This window comes from Narcine bancroftii, chromosome 8 (genome assembly GCF_036971445.1).
Source record: "Narcine bancroftii isolate sNarBan1 chromosome 8, sNarBan1.hap1, whole genome shotgun sequence".
Classification (NCBI taxonomy): domain Eukaryota; kingdom Metazoa; phylum Chordata; class Chondrichthyes; order Torpediniformes; family Narcinidae; genus Narcine; species Narcine bancroftii.
In genome coordinates this window covers 10287050-10308889 of record NC_091476.1, presented here as the reverse complement: position 1 = coordinate 10308889, position 21840 = coordinate 10287050, and the positions used below count along the sequence as shown (strand labels likewise).

General features: G+C 39.4%; 2 protein-coding genes across 5 annotated transcripts in view; both read left to right on the top strand.

Moving 5' to 3' along the window:
- Positions 1-18190, top strand: part of LOC138740348 (copper-transporting ATPase 1-like) — a 60394-nt gene extending 42204 nt beyond the window's left edge. For 3 of the 4 annotated variants that reach the window (XM_069892874.1, XM_069892875.1, XM_069892873.1), the window contains exons 17-23: positions 3210-3426; positions 5261-5407; positions 6110-6252; positions 7616-7819; positions 11795-11912; positions 12277-12379; positions 13689-18190. In XM_069892874.1, the coding sequence (XP_069748975.1) occupies positions 3210-3426; positions 5261-5407; positions 6110-6252; positions 7616-7819; positions 11795-11912; positions 12277-12379; positions 13689-13956 (1200 nt within the window). In that variant the 3' untranslated portion in view covers positions 13957-18190. The remainder of the gene's footprint in view (positions 1-3209; positions 3427-5260; positions 5408-6109; positions 6253-7615; positions 7820-11794; positions 11913-12276; positions 12380-13688) is intronic. The other variant, XM_069892876.1, reaches the window with a different exon arrangement.
- Positions 18191-21548: 3358 nt separating this feature from the next.
- pgk1 (phosphoglycerate kinase 1) overlaps positions 21549-21840 on the top strand; it is a 33572-nt gene continuing 33280 nt past the window's right edge. The window contains exon 1 of the mRNA XM_069892872.1: positions 21549-21687. Coding sequence (XP_069748973.1) covers positions 21623-21687 — 65 coding nt within the window. The 5' untranslated portion in view covers positions 21549-21622. The remainder of the gene's footprint in view (positions 21688-21840) is intronic.

The window sequence follows — 21840 nt, the reverse complement described above, 5'->3', positions numbered from 1 at the left end:
CCACATTAGGGGGAACCTCTTCACACAGAGAGTAGTGGGTCTGTGGAACGAGCTGCCAGCTGAAGTGGTGAATGTGGGCTCAGTTTTTACATTTAACAAAAATTTGGACAGCTACGTGGATGGGAGGGGTACGGAAGGCTATGGACTGGGAGGATGTCGGTGGGACTAGGCAGAATAATGGTTTGGCACAGATTAGAAGAGCTGAAGGGCCTGTTTTCTGGGCTGTAATGCTCTATATGTTGAGGTGGGATAAGGAGGTCATATTAGTAAAAGGCAAAGAACATTTCAGTGCATTATGTCCCAAGTATTTCACTATGTTGTTTAGATTTCAAGATTTATTGTCAATCTACATACGTGATGTCACATACTATTACTTCTCTTTTTCTTTTTCCTGCGAGAGGGGCAGAATTACTACTTATTGGCAGTGCGAAAAATAAATGGACTCAATGTACAGATGTGAACAAATAAAGAAATGTAAAACTGTGCATATAGTGACCAAAAAAAATTAATAAAGTGCAAAAGTAAGAGTCCTTAAATAAGTCCCTGATTGAGTTTGTTGTTGAAGAGTCTGAAGCTGGAGGGGCAGCAGCTGTTCCTGAACCTGGTGGTGCGAGCTTTTCCTGATGGCAAGAGTGAGAACAGAGCGTGTGCTAGGTGGTGTGGGTCTTTGATGATTGCTGCTGCTCTCTGAGAGCAGCGTTCCCTGTAGATGTTCTCGATAATGGGTAAGGTTTCACCAGTGATGTCCACTACCTTTTTGTAGGGCTTTTCGCTCAGGATTATTGGTGACCCCATACCAGACCGTGATGCTTGAAGATTTAAAAGACAAGATATCATTTATTCAATTTGAAGCCATCACAATAGTTTTGGAAATTCCTTCCCAATAGTAAACTCTGCATATGCCACAATCTGGATTAGGAAATGGACTGAATATGAATTGAATATGTATTTTCTTTTTGCTCATCACCTTGTCACTTGTTCTAATTATTTAATCAGTTCTCATTTCTGTATATGTTTGAAAAACTGTGCTGTCTGCAGTGGGTGGCAGAATGGTGCTATCACTGAGCTTCTGGGATGTGGGTTCCATTCTGACCTCAGTGTAGGATTTGCATGTTCTCCCTCTGTCTGCACGGATTTTCAGCTGATTGGTCTGGTTTCCTCCCACATCCCAAAGATGTACCAGTAGGTTCATTGTGGCTTTAGTGTAAATTTTTGGCAGGAGTATGGGGGAAGAGGAGATGGGAATATAAATATGCATATAACCATATAACCACTTACAGCACAGAACAGGCCAGTTCGGCCCTACTAGTCCATGCCGTAACAAATCCCCACCCTCCTAGTCCCACTGACCAGCACCCAGTCCATATCCCTCCAGTCCTCTCCTATCCATGTAACGATCCAGTCTTTCCTTAAATGTAACCAATGATCCCGCCTCGACCACGTCTGTCCACATCCCTACCACCCTTTGCGTAAAGAAATTTCCCTTATGTTCCCCTTATAATTTTCCCCCTTCAATCTTAAACCATGCCCTCTAGTTTGAATCTCCCCCACTCTTAATTGAAAAAGCCTATCCACGTTTACTCTGCCTGTCCCTTTTAAAATCTTAAACACCTCTATCAAGTCCCCTCTCAATCTTCTATGCTCCAGAGAAAAAAGCCCCAGTCTTCACAACCTTTCCCTGTAACTCAAACCTTGAAATCCTGTCAACATTCTCGTGAACCTTCTCTGCACTCTCTCTATTTTGTTTATATCTTTCCTATAATTTGGTGACCAAAATTGTACACAGTACGCCAAATTTGGCCTCACCAATGCCTTGTACAATTTCATCATAACCTCCCTACTCTTGAATTGAATACGATTTATGAAGGCCAACATTCCAAATGCCTTCTTCACCACACCATCTACCTGAGTATCAGCCTTGAGGGTACTATTTACCATCACTCCTAAATCCCTTTGTTGCTCTGCGCAGCTCAATAGCCTACTATTTAATGCATATGACCTATTTAGATTTGCATTTCCAAAATGTAACACCTCACACTTATCTGTATTAAATTCCATCAGCCATTTCTCAGCCCACACCTCCAGCCTTCCTAAATCACCTTTTAATCTACGGTAATCTTCCTCACTGTCCACAACACCACCAATCTTTGTATCATCCGCAAACTTGCTTATCCAATTCTCCACCCCTACTTCCAGATCGTTAATATATATAACAAACAATAGTGGACCGAGGACCGATCCCTGAGGAACTCCACTAGTTACTGGTCTCCAATTGGACAAACAATTTTCTACCACTACTCTCTGACACCTCCCATCCAACCATTGCTGAATCCATTTCGCTACCTCCTCATTTATACCTAATGCCTCCACCTTTTTACCTAACCTCCTGTGGGGAACTTTGTCAAAAGCTTTACTAAAGTCTAAATAGACAACATCCACAGCTTTCCCTTCATCAACCTTTTTTGTAACCCCCTCGAAAAACTCACAGGTTTGTCAAGCATGATCTACCCCTGACAAAACCATGCTGATTACTCCCTAGCAATCCCTGTACCTCCAAATATTTGTAAATACCATCCCTCAGAACACTTTCCATCAACTTGCCCACCACAGACGTCATGTGAGAGAGAATAGGTTAAAAGGAAAATAGAAAATATTAGAAGTATTTTGTAAGTCAAGAGCCATCGGTAGAGAGAAACTGAGTTCAGAATTTCATGTCAAAATTTTGGGAAAAGTTAAAAGTAAGGAAATCTAAGTTTCAGAGAATGTAGAGAGATGCAGAAAACAAAGCAAATGTCTGATTCAGTGGAGAGCAGATGGAACCTCTGATATTGAAATTATTTGTCCTTTGTGTGTAAAATATGAAAGCATGAATTTTACATGAATGAACAAATTAATGTTTGAGAAATTTCATTAGTTTCCATCTCCCTTCTCCCTCCACCCCAATCCATTCTACTTCCTTCAGGAAATATTTATACTTTGAGTTGAAAACTTTTTGAAATTGGTGTTTATTCTTTTGATTGTGACTTAGTTTCTCGTACTATGTCTTTGCACTTTGTAGATTATGTTTCTTCCATTGCATATTTAAGAGCTACGTGAACATTCTATAATGGCAAAATAACAATTGTAATGATAAGCACAAGTACAAGTTTCTGATTAAACCTCTTATTGAAAGTTCAGGTGAAAAGAATTGTTTTTTTTAATCATTTCAGGAACTGGGTTCAGATGAGCTTGGTTCATGTTCAGATTTTCAAGCAGTTCCTGGCTGTGGTATCACATGCAAAGTGTCTAACATTGAGTCACTACTGAAGACCAAAGTTGTTGAAGTGGAGCAGAAGAATCCACAGAACATGGTACTGATACAGATTGATGAGAAAAGCTGCGGTGATGCTTCAACGCACCCTCTAATCCAAGAACCCCATTCTGAAAGTAAGCATTTGTTACAGTACAATACATTGCCGTGTCACACCATGAGTGATAGTGAGATTTGTCTCTTCCCCAAAGAGATTATTCCACATATAATTAGAAAATCATGTTGTAAATGGAGATCTCGAAGTATCCTTAGGGACTGGGGCATGTTTCTCTACTGTTTGATTATATATGGGAGTTTGTATATCCACTTGATTCTCTTCAAGGATACATCAGTAGTATTCACAAATTATTTCTTCAGTTTTTACTAAATTTCCGATTGGATTTTGTGATGACTGTCTTGGTTTTAAACTTCCATTTATGCTCCTCTTTACAGGTTAAAAACACGCACTCTCTTCTCATTCTTTTATAAAAACCAGCGGCAACTTGGGTCACCAATCAGCTGTCTTAACCCAAGTCTCTTTACCTTTTCCTGAAATACACATAAACTCTGATTTCTGGTATTTTTTTAAAACCTTTGCTCTGCTCAGTCCATCAATATTCTTTTTAATTATGGTGCCCTCCATAAAGTTTGGCACAAAGACACTATTTTCTTTTATTTGCCCCTGTGCTCCACTGTTTTAAATTTGTAATCAAAACAATTCACATGTACTTAAAGTGCACATTCCAGATTTTATTCAAGGTTATATGTTTACATTTTGGTTTGACCATGTAGAAATTACAGCACTTTTTGTACGTAATCCCCTCATTTCAAGGCACCATAATGTTTGGGGCATTTGGCTTCACAGGAGTTTGTGAGTATTTAGGAATGTTTATTTGCTTTATTGTTGCAGGTATAAGAGAGCTTCTAAGCTTCTGATCACCTTTGGAGTCTGTAGTTGCCATTTTTCAACATGAGAACCAGAGATGTACCAATGAAAAGAAATTCCAAGATGGCGCTGGCGACCTAGGTGACTTTAGGCGGGCTGCTTTAGAATACTCACCTTCCCATCTGCTTTCGTTACAATGATCTGCATGCAGTTTTGTCATGACCAACGTTCTACAAATCTCCCAGATAATGGCTGAGTCAGGAACAGGCCAGCTAGAAACCAGAGGCCTTAAAGGGGCAGGCCACCACCAAGGTCAAGGTCAGAAATGTGGAGTGAGGGCCGGGATCCAAACAAGACTGAAGCGCAAGGGTCTGAGACCTCCCCTACCATCCATCATACTGGCAAATATCCAGTCACTGGAGAATACAGTTGACGACTTGAGGGCAAGGTTGCTTTATCTGAGACAGGGAAGACAAATCTCAGTTGTTTGCTGCAGCGAGACCTGGCTAACAGAGAACACACCAGACACCTCTATCTGACCAGAAATTTTCACCAGTCATAGACCAATGAAGCCATTAAACATACCTAAATACTCACAAACACCTGTGAAGCCAAATTTCCCAAACATAATGGTGCCCTGAAATGCGGGGACTATGTATAAAAAGTGCTGTAATTTCTACATGGTCGAACCAAAATGTACACAAATAACTATCAATAAAATCTGGAATGTACACTTAAATGTGAACTGTTTGATTACAAATTTAAAACAGTGGAGCACAGGGGCAAATAAAGGAATATAAAAAGTGTTTGTCCCAAGCATTATGGAGGGGTCTGCATATGCTGACCAGAATATAATTTCAACAAATTTTCCTGTTTTCTTAGATATCATGAATATGAGTTACGTGTACATTGACATAGTGATTTTATTACCATTTGTATTGCTCTTCTCTAGGATCTGATTCTGTCATTTGCAACATCTTCCTTCCCTATTGAATTTAAACAGTGTATGTGAAGCACTAAAGCACACTTTGCTGTACAGTAATAATGTCATATTTTGTTTATTTATTTTTCTTTTGTTGAAACAGGCTCGGGGAAATCTCAGACCTTTTCTGTACTTATCGGAAATCGTGAGTGGATGAAGAGGAACGGGCTAGTTATCAGTGACCATGTGGACAGTTGCATGACAGAGCATGAAAGCCAGGGTCATACAGCGATACTGGTTGCTGTGGATGGTAAGAATATGAGCAGTGTTCTTTTTCGGTTGAACATGGTCCACCTTAGGAAGAGTACAAACGTACTCGAATTTAAACCATCATTGGGGCAAAAGTTGTAATTGGAAGTCCAAGTAATCAATTGGCATGCTTTGACACTTTAGGATTTTGTTCGAATGATCATGTTCATGACAAGAAAGTGGCAATGTGATCATTCAAACTGAACTGTGTCCCCAGCAAGTCTTTCAGGATATTTTCAACACCATCCTGGAATAAAACAGGCATAGCGGATCAGCGTAAAGTAATTTTGAAGTACAATTAAAATATTTACAATCAAATATCATGCTGGAAAAACTCAGTGGGTCAAGCAGCATCTATAGAGGAGAAGAGATTATTAACATGGATGGTCAACATTCAAGATTGACATTTGTATCACAACTGGTGCTGTTGCAGGGTCTCAATCCAAGAAGTTGATCGCACCTTTGTCTCCACAGATGCAATTGGACCAGCAAAGTTATTCCATAATTTTCTAAAAGGTTTCTGCACCTGATCACCCAGACAAGCAGAAAATAATAAATAGAAAGTAAAATAAAATGTATTATTTAATAAAATTAGAAAGAAAAGTAATTTCTATATTTCTTCTGTATTTATGTGTGTGTATACACTCACACTCTCTCTCTCTTCAATTGTCCTTTGTATTGTCATTTTTTTAAAACAAAACAGGGGTACTATGTGGAATGATAGCAATTGCAGATATTGTGAAGCCAGAAGCAAATGTGGCTATCCACGTTCTAAGAAGTATGGGGCTGGAAGTGATTCTCATGACTGGAGACAACAGTAAAACAGCCAGGGCCATTGCAGCTCAGGTAAGTTGACATTTCATTTTCAGTTTGTTTTGTATTTGGGTGTTTTTCATCCAGTAATGTTGACAGGTTTCTGGTCTTTTAGTGACTAAAACCTGCTCAAGCCACTGAACTGTAAGATTTGAGCCTGATGAATACCAACATTGAAAAGGCAGGACTGATCAGAGGTAGACTGCATCCCTTTGTGTGCAAGAGATTGTGTCTTTTGAAAAGGTGACTGAGGGAATCAATGGGGACTTTGTGTGTGTACCTACACAAAGATAGATAAATATATTGCAAGCCCTTTGACAAGGTTCCCCGTATGGTTTCTGCAAGGTTAGATAACATCCAATCCATGGTGACCGTCCCCATTGGAATCAAAGTTGGTTGGTGGAAGAGGTTTATGTTATAATGGAGGGTTGCTTTTATAATTGAAGGTCTGTGACCAGCGGTGTGCTGCAGGGATCGGTGCAGGGTCCACTATCGTTTGTTTATATTAACTATTTGCATGTCATTGTCTTCAATTTTGATTATTACATGTGTAGATGACATCATAATCAGTAGCTGGTAGACAGCGAGGAATGATATCTAAATTCACAGCAAGATATCGATCAGTTGGGAAGGTGGATGAAGGGCCGGAAAATAAAATTTAACTCTTGCAAATGTTAGCTGTTGTATTTGGCAAGTTAAATTTGGGCAGAATTTGCACAGTAAATATGTGTTATATAAAAATAGACATCAGGGTACAGATGCAAAGTTTCCTGAGAGTTACACCTTGGGCTGACAGGGTGCTGATCATGTTTGGCTTGCTTGCCTCCATTGGGTGGAGTCTTAATTACTAAAAATTGGGACCTCGTGTGCAGGGTGTTGGGAGACCACACTTGAAGTCCTGTGCATAGTTCTGGGTGTTTTGCACAGAGTGGTGGATGCTTGGAATGCACTGTGGTGGTACATTTAAGAGATGGGTATATAGATGCAAGAAAAATTAAGGGCTGTGAGGTTGGGAAAAATTGGGTTGATACTGGAATAGGTGTACATAGGTTTGCGCGATATTGTGAGGTGTGCTGTACTGTTCTATGTTCTAATTGACTGATGACGTTGATCTCCAAAGGCATAGCCTAACATCTGACTTCATTTTTCCACATCAGAGGTCAAGTGCTTGGTGAATTTCAAAAATAGACATGAGCTCACCATGTTCATAGCACGAATCAGAAGGTTTTCCTTGCATGCGAATGGTGATCAAATGATATTGGCAATAGGTATTTCTTGGAAAAGGTTTAGTGGATTTTTGGTAGGAGGTGTAAAAGAATGGACCACCTCCCATTGCACAATTGCATTTACTGGCTTTTGTGAAAAATGTTAACTATTTATTTTTCCACGTTGTCAGGTTGGCATCACAAAGGTATTTGCTGAAGTCCTTCCATCGCACAAAGTAGCAAAAGTCTCACAGCTACAAAAAGAAGGGAATATTGTGGCAATGGTTGGTGATGGTGTGAATGATTCTCCAGCACTGGCAATGGCTGATGTTGGAATTGCCATTGGCACAGGCACTGATGTAGCTATTGAAGCAGCAGATGTTGTTTTAATTCGGGTAAGTAGAATGATTGGTTTAGTAAACACTTGTACTTTAGCAATGTTTGACAAGTGAGTCCTGGCCCCTCACTGAAAATATTCAAAGGAAAAGCAGCTAGGTTAAACTTGTGTGTTTTAACTATTTATGCTGAACTTATTTTGTTCTCATGGACTCAAGCTGGGCAGAGTTAGAGAAAATCAGCTTGATATTGTGGAAAACCTGGAAATGTGCAAGCGACATGAGGATGAAATTTAAAGGGGGAAATCGGGAAAGTAAATGGATTTTTATGAAAAAATGCAGCATTGTTACATTGTTTAAAAAGAGATGAGGAGTAAGCTGTATAATTATAATTAATTTATAATATTGTTGGTATTCCCGTAGCTGCTGGTAAGTATGAACTATTTTGTCTGAGATTTCTACATTTTCTGGTCTTTGTGTTCTTCTGATGAATAGAATTTAGCCAAGTTAAACTTTGCTTATTCCTTTTTAATGGACCACACGCTTCGGCTGACTACCAACAACCATTTGGTTTTGATTGATTTAAAATCACTGATGTACAAATTATTCAAATCAGTGCCCAACTTTATTTGAAAAGGCATAGATTAATTGAGGGCAGTTATCATGAATTTGTTAACAGAATGGGTAATGAACTTTCTGTTGTGTGGTACTATTTACAAACCTCTCAAAATGCTAAACCACAGTGTAATATGTACTCTGACTCAATAACTTGGTTGAATTTTCTGTGAACGTGACAGAGTGACTGATGAGGCTGATAGATGTTGTCGCTGTAAACTTTAGAACAGCTTTCAATATGTCCCATAGACTGGTCGACAAAAGTAATGGGATGCAATGTTGAGTGACAAATTGGATCCAAAATTAAGCCAGAAGGGGGGAAAAAAAAAGCAGGCTTGATGGACGCCTTAGAGATGCTCACAACTCAGTCCTTTGCCTTTGCAGTATAAATTAATTATTTTGATTTAAATTTGTTGACAATACAAAAAATGATTGGTTGACAATGAGGAGAAAAACGATTTCCTGGAGATATAATTCATTTGGTTAGTGAAGCAGAAAAGTGACATCAAATTCAATCTAAGAAACTACAAAGTAATTGATTGGTGAAATTTCAAGAAGGCAGAGGAAAACGCAAAAAAAAAGCAATGGGATTATGAGGAGCGTGGAGGAATAAAGGAACCTTGGAGTGCCTGTGTGCAGATTAAGGATTGCAAAACCATTTGATGAACTGGGTAAAAACACAAGGCATGGAATGAAAGGGAAGGAAAGTTCTGCAAGTCCTTTACACAGTACAGTTTGAGTGCTGCATATAGACACATACAGGAAACATAGTTACACACAGTATGTTATTGAACAGGATTATAGGGATGTTAAAGAAAACTGGAAAATTTGTGTTACAAGGAAAGACGATGCAGTGAAACAAAGGCTGAAGATGCTGTAATTGTAGTAAATACAAAAAAGTGCTGGAGAAACTCAGCAGGTCCCGCAACATCCATAGGAGTCAAATAGGTATGACCAATGTTTCGGGCCTGAGCCCTTTGTTGTATGACCAAAAGGCAGGAAAGCAGCTGAATAAAAAGATGGGGGGCAGGGGGAGAGGGAAGAAAGGGCACAGGGAGAAGCACAGGTGAACAGCCAGGAGGCTGTATGTGAACTTGAATAGAAGGGAAGGAGAGAAAAACTGAGAATTGATCGGGGAGGTGGGTAGCTCTGTGAATGCAGAGATGGAGGAAAGGGAGACAGGGATAGAGAAGGAGAGAGAGGGAGGAGGGGGCCGAATGGAAACTGGAGAAGTTGATGTTAATGCCATTTTGTTGGATAGTGCCCAAATGGAATATGAGGTGTTGTTCCTTCAACTTGAGCTTGGTGTTAGTGTGGCAGTGCAAAGTGACCATGGACAGACATGTCAGCATGAAAATGGGCTGGGGATTGAAATAGATGGCCACAGGGAGATCCCTGTTATTACAGGGGACAGAGTGAAGGCATTCAACAAAGCGATCTCCCAGTTTGTTCAATATAGAGGAGGCCACAGCAGGAGTACTGGATGAAGTACATAACCCCTGCGCATTCACAAGTGAAGTGGTAAAGGAGGAGGTGCAGTTGTTGCAAGTGTAGCGTTTTCTGCTTGCTTTTGCTCATACCTTGATGAAGGGCTCAGTTCGACGTTGGTTATATATTTTTGTTACTCATGGACACTGCGGGACTTGCTGTGTTCCTACAACACTTTTGTGTATTTTTGAAAAAAACCAGTTAGTGTTTACTTCAAAACAGAGGAGAGGGTGGTGAGGTTTGAAAATGGATGCATTTATGAGGGGCCTCGATTGTAAACAGAAAGACCTGCTTTTCTTGGCAGCGGTGTGAAAAACTAGGGGAAAAGATTTAAAGTCAATGGTAGTAAAATGAGAGGGAAACTGATATAAGAATCTCCACCTGGTGGGGTTTGGTTTTCTCTGCTAGAGGGTGGTATAAGGAGGGATCAACTGTTGGAAGATGGAATTGGATTCTTTTGTGACTACTACGAGGAATAAAGACCAAATATAATCCTCATAAATTTTCTGATTCTAACGACAAGATGATTTCAAAGAGGAAATGGAAACCTCTAAGATCAGATTTGTAGCAGATGGTACTGGGGATGAGGGAAAGAGATAATTAAAGTTATACTGCCTTGTAATGTAATTGAGACATTCACACATTTGCCATGGTTGCAACAATAACTGGCAATTTATTTTTGCTGTCCAATCTTTGTATTACAGAAATGCTGGATTTGTGTTTTTCTTCTCCCACCACTGCACTCCTCCCCTCTGAGTTCTCAGGGTACCTGAAAATGCTAGCTCCAAGAATAATGAATGTTCCATGGAATAAGATGATGATCAAGGCACCTTTAATGAGTGATGTGGATTTGCACTTTAAATTTTTTTTTAAATTGTGTAGAAAGAGGAGCAAGTTTGGTCTCTTTAGGGATATAGGACGAAAGTTCAGGACCACTAGCTTCAGGATGTAGAATCAAACAACGATGCAGAGGGATTATAATTAAAATATTTATGTTGAATTAATTGGATTAATAAACAATGTAATTGGAGAGACCGGATGGGAGATTGAAACCTGCAGAGTGAAAACAATTAGGAGTTTCACTGGAGAATCCTTGAGACAAATCATCTTTGGATGTAGTTAACTTTCAGCTTTAAGCATTAGCTAAAATGGTTTGAATGAAAATGTTGAAGGCATTTGGAGGCAGTTTAATTTTGGGGGGAAAAATGGGAATCCTAATGGCTAATCAAATGTTCCCTTGAAATATTGCAGTTGAAGAAGGCTTCCCCATATAAAAGAAAAAGTTGGGTGGGTGTTGGTTTGTACAAATAACACAGTATGCTTCTCATCTATATTTGTACTTTCCAATAAATACTGTCACAACTTGAATACTAAATGCTGGAAACATTCAGCAGGATTTATTAAGAGAAACAAAGTTGAAGTTTCAGGAAGGTGATCTTCATCAGAATAGCATTTGTTGCAACTTTTATATTAATTTTGAAATTGTAGTATTTAAGTGATGTAGTACAGTTTTAGAAGATGGAGTGTCTTAGTTTCATAGATATGTTATTGGACCAGTCATCCAGAAGCCTTAAGATAAATGAAAATTATGGAAAGAAAAAATACTGGGATCAGTATGACATTAAAAACCCAATGAACTGACAAACATCCTTTGGAAGAGGGAATCTACTATCTGCTCTTAAGTATGGAAGTAGCCATCAAGATGGTTGCGCCAAACTGAGCCAGAAGGCCATCCACTGCCATCGCTTGGGATAAGTTATAACAGGCCTGACCATTGGTTCCCCTGTGTTCGCAAACAAATTTTGAAATTGTGTTAACCTCAGCACTTCTCTTTGGTTTGCCATGGAATGGCATGCTCATGAAGAATGGTGTTAAAGTCGTCTAGAGAGGCTATGCTGCACAATAGTCATTTTACTTTTCTTTATTTTACAGAATGATCTACTTGATGTTGTGGCAAGTATTAATTTGTCCAAAAAGACAGTGCAACGAATTCGGATAAACTTTGTCTTTGCTTTAATTTATAATATTGTTGGTATTCCCATAGCTGCTGGTAAGTATGAACTATTTTGTCTGAGATTTCTAAATTTTCTGGTCTTTGTGTTCTTCTGATGAATAGAATTTAGCCAAATTAAACTTCGCTTATTCCTATTTAATGGACCACACTCTTCAGCTGACTACCATGGTCATGGACAAAACCCGAGAAGTATTTTTTGTTGGAAAATTTGTGTCAGCATTGCAGGATGTAATAAACTGCCAGATCACTATAATTTTGAATAATTAGTTGATTAATTCATCTGTATGGCAGGATACCAATATGTGAGTTTTAATTGATTTATTCATTTGTTTAGGGAAGGTATGAAGATAACAAAATTCTGAATCAATACTGGAATACATTTTTTTTTGTTGTTGCTTAGGAGTCTTCCTACCAGTGGGGTTGATATTACAACCGTGGATGGGATCTGCTGCAATGGCAGCATCATCTGTTTCAGTGGTCCTTTCTTCTCTTCTATTAAAGCTGTAAGTATTTGTTTATTGCACCTAATATTTGTATGGGTGGCTAATGGGCTGAAGACTTGGAGGGCAGAAATGGTCCAGATTTCTATTGAAGTAATCTTTAATGCAAACTGATATTGTGACAGATTCTTATATTTTATATTGTATGTTTTAAAGGAGATAAATTGTGGCAGGTTTTTTTTAGTGTAGGTCACATACAAACACTTCAAAACAGATCTCATTTAATCTGCTCAAGCCAGACAGGCCAGGCTCCAGGTGCCTTTGCACAAACTTCGAAGAATGCCTATAAGGACTAGGTATTAATTGGACCTGCTGTGGAGTAATGGATTATTGTTTTGGAAAGCAACAGATGAACAAACTCAGAAGATTGGCTCTGGTGCCGCAGTCGGAGTGCAGTTTGCTGTTCATGTGGTTTTCTCTGTGTGTGTGTGTGTGTGTGTGTGTGTGTGTGTGTGTGTGTGTGAGAGAGAGAGGGAGAATTCAGTTCTACAGTTCAGCAGCAGCTGGGACTGGAATAGGACAAGCTGGCAAGCTTGTGGAAAACCCCCATTTTGAAAACTGGTTCTTAGTTTAGCCTGGTCAAAGCCCTTATGGTCCATACAAGAGGAAAGGACTGGCTGCCTAATGTTTCACTTCAAATAAGGGAAGCAAAAAAGAACTGTGGTGACCTGAAAGAAGGAGGTTATCATCTGGTAAACCCTGATGAGGCAAGTTTCTTCAGCAAGACACTGAAGTGGCTGATCGAAAAGAATCAATTATGGGTGTCCAACGAGCAACAAATCTCTCTCTGAAAACTGACAAGAACCTTCCTGAGCGGTAACCATTTACCTTTCAAGCGCCAAAGCCTGGTGAAATTCATAAATGTTAAATTCTGTGCACAATATAAGTATTGACTGATACCAGTGAACTTAAAGGAGTGAGAAGTGAGATTGGACTGTGAATTAAAGAACGTTTCTGAACTTGTACACACATTACATACACGTGCACTTAGGCGGTTAAATTAAGTTAAGTTAATAGTAATAAGTTAAAGTTTGATCCTGTTTTCATGTTTAAAGATAATTAAAAGCAACTTTTGTTTAAGTAACCATTTATCTTGGTGATATTGCTGTTGGGCTCATAACATTATGAACTTGGAATGGGAGCATTGCTTGAATGGTAATTTGGGTTATGGCTAGAAGGAGGGTTTTTCCCTTTGAGGGTAATTTTTGTTGTATTTTATAGTTGAGGTTTCTCTCTCTAGCTTTAAATTAACTTATTTTGGTCACTCACTTTCAACAGGAAATATTACTTTACCTTATTTTTCTCTTTATAGTTACAAGAAACCCAAACCTGGCAAATTGAAAACCAGGGCTCAGACTTGCATGAAGCAAAGGTCTCTGTCAGAAATCAGCGTGCACATTGGTATGGGTGAGATTCGGCAGGAGTCACCAAAGTTAAGTCTACTTGACCGAATAATTCACAATAGCCGAGTCTCCATTAACTCTCTCGTGTCAGAAAGGCGATCAATCACCAGCATCTCACAGCAAGATCCTGACAAACACTCTCTCCTTCTGGGAAGAGTCGAAGATGACATAGTTTGAGTTGCACCCTGGATGAATGCAGGAGATTTGTAAGATCTTCTTTCATTAACAAAGTCTTCTGAGTCATTCAGGGTGGACCAATGCTTCACTCTGAGCTGGTACACTTGATTCAAATTTCTGATTTTTTTTTTTGGAGGATTTGTTTTTCAATTTTTTTTCTGTTTTCCAGGCTTTTGGCCATCTCTCCCTTCTGTATGCAGGGGGTAAAGGCAGCATGAATCATGACCCTCTTCCTACTGATCCGCTGGTAGAAATTATGATGGCTTTATCGAATGATAGTTTTACCATCTTTGTTCAGAATACAATTTTGAAACCTAACTAGAAAATCTGTCGCTTACTCCATTGGAGGCAAGCTGCTTCACTTGTCTGATCTGGAGTTCTGAGCTGCCTTGGTTGTATGTGGCAAACTCAGCTTCTCCAGAAATGTTAAATGGTGCCTATGGTACCCTTTTCTATCCAATAAGGACCAAATCCATCATTTGAGCCAATTGCTAAACCATCACTCACCAACTTTCTTGTATTTTTCTTCCAATGAAAAGCTCATGTAATATGTTGGACAAACCAAAGTGACCTCAGAAAACCAGAATTTTGTGCTTATGCGTAAATTTGATAAACGGGTTTTCAAAGTAGTTAACTAGAGTAACCAAACACACACTAAACTTGTGATGTGATTCAACAATGATTTCATTTCATTTGGGCAGGTTCATGTTCGTACTGAAATCATAAAAGGTGCTTAACATTGAGGTACCAGATTGAAGGAGATAAAATTGTTGAGATAAAATTGTTGATCTATTGATGTTGACCAACATTCCAATGTATTGCATTCAAAATGAACATTTGTACAATTGGCATTGAATGCAGCATCCACTTAGTGGAAACAAGACCATAAGATATCGGAGCAGAAGTACGCCATTTTGAAAGTTGAGTCTGCTCCACCATTCCAATATGAGCTGATCCATCCTCCCACTTTCTTCCTTTGCTCTCCACCCTCTCTCTGTTTAAAAAAAAAATTCTCTGTGATATCTGCAGCAATCTTTTGTTTATGTAAGATAAACCAACCCATGGCTTGATTCTTAAATCTGCAATGCCTCCCTTGACTTCTATGAATGGATATACCATTAGCAGCTGCCTGCACCAACTGCTTGTTGAATTGTTTCAGGAATGGAATATAAATATTAAATTCTGGATGAAATATCTCAAATTTGGAAGGTGCAGTTGTGAGCAAGGGAAATGGTTCAATATTTTCCATTTCTATTGTTTGTGTGTGTGTGTGTGTGTATTGTATATATATTTGTATGTTATATAAACACATTATATAAAGAGATTTCAATCATGAAATGAAGAACAACTTTCTGCTGTATCACAAGGAAGAACTTATGTAGAGGAATGAAAAACAAAGATAACGAACATCTTCAGCTAATCTATCATAGCATTTTTTTTGGTTTGAAAAAAGTGCTTTCATGCTCAGATATCAGGGCATTCCAGTTTTGATATGAAGTAAAATGATCATGGATGGATGATAATGGAACTTGAAGAAAATTTGCTGAATTTGGAGAGTTTGTATGCAAGCTAGATCATGCAACTAAATGGGACTTTTCAATCCCTCTGGTGCCTTCCTCTGTTTAAGATTTGAAAGTCTTAGACCACTGTGAAAATGCATACTAGAGTTTATGACAACAGTAATGAGTATCTTGACAATTTCTCCACTGTTTCTGCTTGGATTTATCTTGTGATTTAACTTGCTTCCTTTGAGAGTTGTTCACTAGTTCTATTTGCCTGTGTTGTATATTGTTCTGTTCATCATGCTTTATTATTTTAAATCCAATGCTTTGTCACTCATCCAGTCTAATTAGTCGGAATCATATAGTGTGGACATAGGCAAGTTGGGCCGAAGGTCCTGTGCTGACCAAAATGTACTCGTCCCATCTGCTGTGTTTGGTCCATATGCCTCTAAACCCATCCTCTCCATGTATCTGTCCAAATTTTTATTAAACTTTGCAATAGTACCTGCAGCTGGTTCCAATCACTCACTATCAATGACTCTAGTCTGAATAGTGGTGCATTAAACTTTGGAGGAGTAATGTTAATTATGCTTCTGCAATCTAAAGAATTGGTATTCTATATTTAAAATGATGGTACCATCTTTGCTGGAGGTAGGTTCTGTGTCTTTGGAGAACTTTTAATTTGCAGTGCTCTCCATTATGTTTGGGACAAAGACAGTTTCCTTTATTTTCCCCTGCGCTCCACAAATAATTTGTAATCAAATAATTCACATGTAATTAAAGTACACATTCCAGATTTTATTCAAAGTTATTTGAATACATTTTGGTTTGACCATGTAGAAATGACGGCACTTTTTATACACTATTTCCCCACATTTCAGGGCACCATAATGTTTGGGACGTTTGGCTTCACAGGTGTTTGTGAATACTCGGGTATATTTAATTGCTTCATTGGTGCAGGTATAAGAGAGCTAGGCGTGTATCTAAGCTTTTGATCACTTTGGAGTCTGTAGTTGCCATTTTTCAACCTCATAATGGCTTCCTTGACTTTTATTGGCCCAAACTCTGGTCCTTGTGTTGGATATGATGATATTTTTATATAACTGATACATTATTTCTTTTGCTTCTGTTACCTTAGCAAAAGCCTACACTTCCATTTTGCTCTTGTGGTAAATTTTATGTATTTTTAACCTTGCCAAAAATATAATCACCTGTCACAGCATATGCTCATGCTAAAATTTCTAAATTACTGATGGTTATGTCTTTGTGCTTGCAATGTGTCACATATAGAAGAGGAAGTCATTTTGCCTAACTAATCTCATCAATCTGGATAAAATTTCACTTCGGGGTCCAACTGCCTTAGAAGTGATTTCTGAGATAGGGCTTCCATATCCGAGTTGAAAGAGAAATACAAAGAAACACTTTTTAAGTCATTCTAAATTGATCCTCTCCCATTTTCTCATGTCTTGCACATAGAACTGTTTTCTCATGCTACGCCCTGGCTAACTTAGCTGCAGGGTTACCTCATTCATTCCCTTTCAAAGCTATCATTGTGTTTATTATATAGTTGTACAGTATAATATGCTCGAACAAATCCTTTGTGTTGCTTCCTTTAAAAAAGTGGATGCTAAGCCAATGGACATTTGCTTTGATGGATTTCTGATTGGTTCTTGGCTAATTTTTATAACTTGACACTTTACTGATTTGCTCACTAAGATTCAAAACATGAAACACATGACACTCTTGGTTGAAGTCCAGAGTGAAGTTTGCGTACTCAAAAATGGCAGATTGATGTATATGTTTTAATTTTTTTATTGTTACATTTGTTTCTGTTATTTCTGGTGTAGTAATATCACCTCACTGACAAAAGACAAAGGAGGAAAAACCCAACACCCAACCCCAACCCACCAATTTTCCCTTGCAACCGCTGCAACCGTGCCTGCCTGTCCCACATCGGACTTGTCAGTCACCAACGAGCCTGCAGCAGACGTGGACATACCCCTCCATAAATCTTCGTCCGCGAAGCCAAGCCAAAGGAATACAACTATATCCCCAGTCACCATCCCTTGCCCCCAACCCCCTCCACCCCAACTGTGCCATACATTCCCAAAGATTAGTTTATAAGGTGATACCAGATTCAACCATAATAGGAATGAAAAAACAAAAATGTCTTGCTCAAACTTGAGTTAACTGCTTTTTTTTACTTTAAAGTCCAAACAATTAATTATAAAAGAAGTCTAATTACCATGCAATTCAATGATTATTACTGTCAGACTTATTTATTAACTTGAAATGCATTGACTGCTGCCTGGGGGGAGAAAAAGTGTGCCTTTGATGCAAGGTACATTCTTTTAAATTTGAGAATTATTGCCATTTTGGAAATTAGTTTTCAAATGACCCATTTGAAATTTAATAAATTTGTTTAACGTTGTGAAAAAATATCTTTAAATTTTGCTAAAGAATTGGATTATGTTGTGCATAAATGTGGAGGGTACCAATCAAATGTTTAACAAGAACAAGTGTAGGATGAGGTGGGCCCATTTGGTACAAGCTGACAACGATCCCAAGATCCCTTTGATCTGCTCCCCTATTTAGACACTTGTTTTCCAAGATGTGCATTGAACTGCTTTTTCTTCTTAAAATGCCACCATATTGCATTTATCTATAATGAAATTAATGTCAGTTAAATGTTGTTCAAATGTTATTAAAGTCATTGTTTCATTTTATTGTCATCCGAAGATGTGGTTAATCTCTATTATGCACGTAATGTAAGCTACTTGAGCATCCTAAACAGCATAATTTTCTTTCTGTTTAAAATATTTTTTATAGTTTTACAAATAAGCTTGCAATCAAAGTTGTAGGAAAGAAAACACATAATAAATCATTTGTATACATGAAGCACCCCCAAAAAAAGAAAAAAAAAGATGAAACTAAGTCAAGAATTTCTGAATAAACATAAAAAACAATAATTTGAATTGATCTGTTAAACACGTTTGCTGAGTTAAGCCAAATAAAAAAAGTTTAAAAAAAAATGAAAAGGGAAAAAAAACTAAAAACTACATTTAATCTACCCCTCCCTCTAATCAAGGTTACCTATATATTAAAAAAACTGAAACTGTGGACCCCCTCCCCCCCCAAACATCGGACAGTGATCTCTGGAGCACGCGATAATTCTTTATTCTTCCAATCATAATGCGATACTATGAGGGCCCCACAACATTATAAATTCAAACTTTCTATCTTTAATATATCTTTTTTTTCAAAACTTCATATAACCATTGTGTCTGAACAGGGGCTGAATCATCTTTCCAATTCAGTAAGATTGCTCATCTGGTTATCAATGAGGTAAAAGCTAAAACTTTTTTCTGAGATGCAGACATAAGTTTATCTGGGTGACGAGAGAAAGACCAACCAGAGCAATTAACGGACAAGGTTCTAAATTAATTTTAAGAATTGTTGATAAAATTTGTAAAATGTCTTTCAAAATCTCTCTAAATTTGGGCACCCCAAAACGTATGGATTGGAGAAGCTTCAAAAATGTTGCATTTCTCACATTGTGGATCAATATCAGCACAAAAAGGAGATAATTTAAGTTTGGACATATGAGTTCTATGTACCACCTTAAATTGTAATAAGCAATGCCTTACACAAAATGAAGAATCATTAATCAAGCTGAGAGTAGAATACCAATCTTCATCTGAAATTATGTTCAAATCTTGTTCCCAATCACTCTTTATCCCAGCCATATTCTTTCAAGATGTCTGCTAAATAAATTTTGTTATATTATTGCCTTGAGTTAGTGTGGAGTAATGAAAATGTGTACACCTGTTTTCCAAAAAGTAATACTGAAGTTTAGAGGTTTGTTTTTATTTTTGAATATATTCATATATTATTGACCAGATTTAATGTGCACTTTTGTGAATTGCATATGTCTAAATCACAATAAAAGCCTAAGTCTTGCCTTTATGACAATAATGACTATTCTTTGAGTCTTTCAGTGCAAGTAGTGTGGTTATTTTGGTGAAAGAATGAAAACTTCCACTTTCATGATTCTGCACTCATTGCATAAGCTTTTTTTCAAAGTTGGGTTGTTGCATTCTCTTTAGCCCAAGATCGTGTTATATGGCGAGCTCTCCACTGGCCACCGAGACAGAGGTGCACCAAAGAAGAGGTACAAGGACTGCCTAAAGAAATCTCTTGGTGCCTGCCACATTGACCACCGCCAGTGGGCTGATATCGCCTCAAACCGTGCATCTTGGCGCCTCACAGTTTGGCGGGCAGCAACCTCCTTTGAAGAAGACTGCAGAGCCCACCTCACTGACAAAAGGCAAAGGAGGAAAAACCCAACACCCAACCCACCAATTTTCCCTTGCAACTGCTGCAACCGTGCCTGCCCGTCCTGCATCGGACTTGTCAGTCACCAACGAGCCTGCAGCAGACGTGGACATACCCCTCCATAAATCTTCGTCCGCGAAGCCAAGCCAAAGAAAGAAAATTTGCCAGTAGATGCTTAAAATTTTTTTAGCAGTCAAGTGCTGATTACAAACAATTTTTTGCAGAACAGTATAAGTGATGCACTTTCTTAAAGTGCAGGTATATGGGATTTAAAAAAAAAAAGTTAAATCATAAAATCTGCAGATGCTGGAGCCGAGCACAATACACAAAAATGCTGGAGAAACTCGGCAGGCCATGCAGGACCATGGGAAGTAAAAGGAAATTGTTTTTTTGGGCCTGAGCTCTTTGACAGGAATCAGGAAAAACAGGTCGATGTCTGAATTTAAAAAAAAGTTAGGGGGGTGGGGGAAAGAAGTACAGGCTAATAAATATGAGTTGATAGATGGATAAAGGAGAAAGGGTAGATTAAAAAAAAAGTGATGGGGAAAGGGTAGCTGATAAGAGAAAGAAAGTGGGTGGGGAGTTGGAAGAAAGGAGACAGGTGTGGGGCATGAGATCGCATAGGGGGTTAATGGAAATTGTCTGAATGTGGGATATGACCATCACACGATGGCTCAGTTCTTGGGTGGGAAACTGGAGGTCCAGAAGAGTGGGAGGTCTTGTCCTTGCAAGGTGAAAGAGCACAAGTATCCCTCTTACAGCAGCCAATGCTGCTCTGCCTCGTTCCTTTTCTGAGTGTAATCCAACAAGGTATCCCTTAGCAATAGCCTCCCTTCTTACTTTAGGGGTTTTTATGCACAAAAACCACATTATTGTCACTTTTTAAAAAAGTGAATTTACCTTTTATGCAGAGGACTGAAAAGGCAGATCGCATGTTTTTTTTTTACACGGGGAGATTCCAGAACAGGCTTCTGAAGGGGAAGAACATGGTGTGTAATGCAATAGCGCTGCCCACCAATGTGACATGGAACATGCGCGTCGGGAAGTGAAGGCGCCGCGTTTGTAGATGGGTCTCCTCCATTTGACCCGAGTTTCTCCAGTATTGTGTGTTTTTACTTTAAAATTCGTGCTTGGGTTGCGGCTGATGGCATCAACAGCCCTCTCCCTTTCTTTACGCAGGAGGTGGAGTAACTTCGCTCCACCTCTGACACTTCCACCCTTGGTGGAGGGAACCTGAAGCTTGTTGGGCCAGTCAATCCACCTTTGGACCTTTCATGCAGGGCAGTTTTAAAGGCAGAGGACACCTGTCTTTACAAATTGCTAATTCTCACTCTAACAGGGCCTTAAGTGACATGAAGGAAGATGAAGTCCTTCAAGGCTAAAACCATGGAAATTCAACAGGCAGATTTGTTGCACACTTTCCCCAGAGCCTGTTGCACAATTTGCCAGCTTGAAGCTGCAGGAGAGCTGTCCAGGAATGAAAGGAGTAGGGCAGGCAGGCAGGTCAAGGGAGCAGTGGAGCAGAAGGACTACTTGAATGAAGGCCAGTCCCCCAGCCAGCCCTGGCCGCTGTGATCTTGATTGACAAGCCGGACCGCGACGTGCGGAACGTGTCTCAGCCGTTCGCCGCCGACGTAAGCGCGTCAGTCGCCGTAAATGGACTGGCCCATCAGGAGGAAGGGCCGGACGGTATTGGCCAATGGACGGAGAGGAGGGGGCGGGACTAATCTTCCGGAGACGGCTCAAAGTGAGCCGCCTCCTCTGCTCGTGCCTGAGTGCGCGCGCGCGAACGGGGAAGGCGCGGAAGAGGCAGGAAGGAGGGAACCAAAATGTCTCTGTCTAATAAGCTAACGTTGGATAAGGTGGACGTGAAGGGCCAGAGAGTGATCATGAGGTGAGTGAGGTGGGGGCCCCCAGTGAAGGTTGGTCCTGGGCCCACGTGTTCTGTTAGTGCTGGCACGGGGGGGGAGAAACGGGGCCGGCCGGTGGGGGGGGGGAGGGGAACGGGGCAGGCCGGTGGGGGGGGGCAGGGGAACGGGGCAGGCCG